We start from the raw sequence: 2,495 nt of genomic DNA, 5'->3' as shown, positions 1-2,495 counted from the left end.
CCCCTCACGACTTACTCAGTCACTCAGTCACTCAGTCACTCAGTCACTCACCCACTCACTCATTCACTCACTCCTTCACTCCCTCCCTCCCTCATCCACAGGTCAGAGTTCGCTGCTGTCGTCGTTGACCGTCTCCCTCAGGTTTTCGTGGTCAAGTATCTAGGTCACCGGAGGGTCACGGGCGTGTGTGGGCTGCACCACGTGAGGAGACCCGTGGACGAAATGGTCAAAGAGGTCAAGGACAAACTGGACCAGAAGTCAGACGTGAGTGGTCAGAGAATGGCTGACGTCATAGCTAGCTGCTGGGGGTTGAAGTAGTGAAATGGTACCTATAGGTTTAACGCCCCTTTCAACACTATTAGGTTATTTAAGAGGCGGGACCTCCGAGTTTAACGTCCATCTCCGAAAGGACCGAGCCAAGTGGGAAATTCGTGTAAAGTGCCTTTCCCAAGGACGCAACGTCGGACCGAGCTGTGGGGTTGTTGAGTTTGGGTTTGGAGTTGGAAGTTTGAGTTTTGAGTTTGAAATAGGAGTTGGAAGTTTGAGTTTTGAGTTTGAATTAGGAGCTGGAAGTTTGAGTTTGAGTTTGAAATAGGAGCTGGAAGTTTGAGTTGAGCTATGAGTTTGAAATAGGAGTTGGAAGTTTGAGTTTTGAGTTTGAAATAGGAGCTGGAAGTTTGAGTCGATCTATGAGTTTGAAATAAGAGTTTGAAATTTGAGTTCTGAGTTTGAAATAGGAGTTGAAAGTTTGAGTTTTCAGTTTGAAATAGGAGTTGAAAGTTTGAGTTTTGAGTTTGAGAGAGTCTAAGATTGAGTTTACGTTTGAGTTGGTGAGTTTGAATATAGAGAAGAGTAGGCAGACAGATGCGACGAGAAAATCGGGAGGGTTGACAAATCTGCTTCTCTTTGTTTTTCTACGTCATGTCGTTTTGTTATTGTTAACTATCGGGAGCTGGCGAAGTGGTTTGTGGCTTTTTAAATTGGTCGCTTTTAACCTCTCCACTGCTTAGTAGAAGTATGTTCTGGCTTGTATTCTCCACTTATATTGTTTCATCCGTTGATAAAAGAAGTTTTAGTTGGTGTAGTTACAGCTTGTGATTTTGCTTATTCTAAATCAATTCTCTGTGTTTAATATTCCTTGAATTAACATTTTATCTTGTTGATACAGATGTTAATGGAAATTTTTCAGCAGTGAAGGGGTTAAGCACAAGGGGGCTATATTGAAAAATACTGTTTTGAGTAAATCGAAGGTAAAGTTTTTGGACCCTTGTTCAGTTTCTTTAAAGTCAAGGAGAGTTTTCTCTACAACCAAACAAATATACACACCAATGACACCAAACTTCTCCTATAGGTAAGCCAATGCCCACTTTTGGTGTAGGTCAAGATTTCTGGAAACCGTCGAAATCTGGGTTAGCCCGCTTGTCCTTAAAAGCGACCAATTTAAAAGCACGCTTTCACTCGTACTTTTCCGAATAATCTGTTGTAGTTAGCCTGTTGTTGCACCATGATGATGCTGTATTATGTGACACGTGGATTAACGTACAGGATCAGTTCACCTTACACAGGATGGTGGGCGAGTGTACCTGACACCCGGAATATTTTCTCGCGCTCTGTGGGCAGGCCGGTGTAGTGCTCTGGTGTGGCTTTCTACATCTTTTCTATAAAAAATCTATCGTCCTTATCTCTCCTCCTTCTTTCCCATCAAACATCTATCGTCCATATCTCGTCTCATTCTTTCCTATCAAATGTTTATTGTCCTTATCTCTTCTCTTTCTTTCCTATCAAACATCTTTCCTTCTTATCTCTCCTCCTTCATTTCTCTGTATGTTACTCCTTAGTTACCCCTCAAATCATTGGCACTTTTAAATAACCTATTTGTGTTGCAAGTGCGCAACACCCTTATTAAAACTAACTTCTTTTCTTTGTATGTTATTCTTTAGTGACACCTTGAATTGTCGGCACTTTTTACGTGACCTAATTACATTGCAAGTGCCGTAAAACAGTGAGACGTGTGGGTGGTTGGCGGGTGCTCTGGTATGATCTGCTCCTTCTTTCCAATCAAATATCTATAGTCCTCATCACTCCTCATTCTTTCTGTATTTGTTACTCTCTTGTAACACTTCTAATCTTAGGCACTTATACATTATGTATGACCTTGTTGCGTTGCAAGTGCCGTAAAACTCTTACTGAAACTAAAAACAGTTTAAAAAACAAACAAACCCAAAAAAACCCAAAAAACCCAAAACCAAAAAACACCCAAATCTCTAGCAGAGACAATGACACACCCCGGGGCGGGGCCACTGACTGTAGTGTCTTAAAGCTTTTCCCAAAGGGGGGACATTTCTCGTTCAAGCACAGTAGAATTGTAAATGGGCTGACTCATGTCACGCTCATAACTGTGCCTGATCTACAACAGGGAACTGCTGCTTTTTCTTTCCTGATCCTTACTATTGTCATTTTCCTCTACTTCTTTTGTATGTTTGTAACTCCCTTGT

General features: G+C 41.6%; 1 protein-coding gene across 1 annotated transcript in view; it reads left to right on the top strand.

The window, feature by feature from the left end:
- Positions 1-2,495, top strand: part of LOC101853979 — a gene marked incomplete at its 5' end in the record, with an annotated part of 10,295 nt that overhangs the window by 2,812 nt on the left and 4,988 nt on the right. The window contains 1 exon segment of the mRNA XM_005110533.3: positions 102-264. Within this exon segment, the coding sequence (XP_005110590.1) occupies positions 102-264 (163 nt within the window).

This window comes from Aplysia californica, unplaced genomic scaffold (genome assembly GCF_000002075.1).
Source record: "Aplysia californica isolate F4 #8 unplaced genomic scaffold, AplCal3.0 scaffold00906, whole genome shotgun sequence".
NCBI classification, from domain to species: domain Eukaryota; kingdom Metazoa; phylum Mollusca; class Gastropoda; order Aplysiida; family Aplysiidae; genus Aplysia; species Aplysia californica.
Note: the sequence above shows the minus strand (reverse complement) of the source record. Positions and strands in the feature narration are given on the sequence as shown.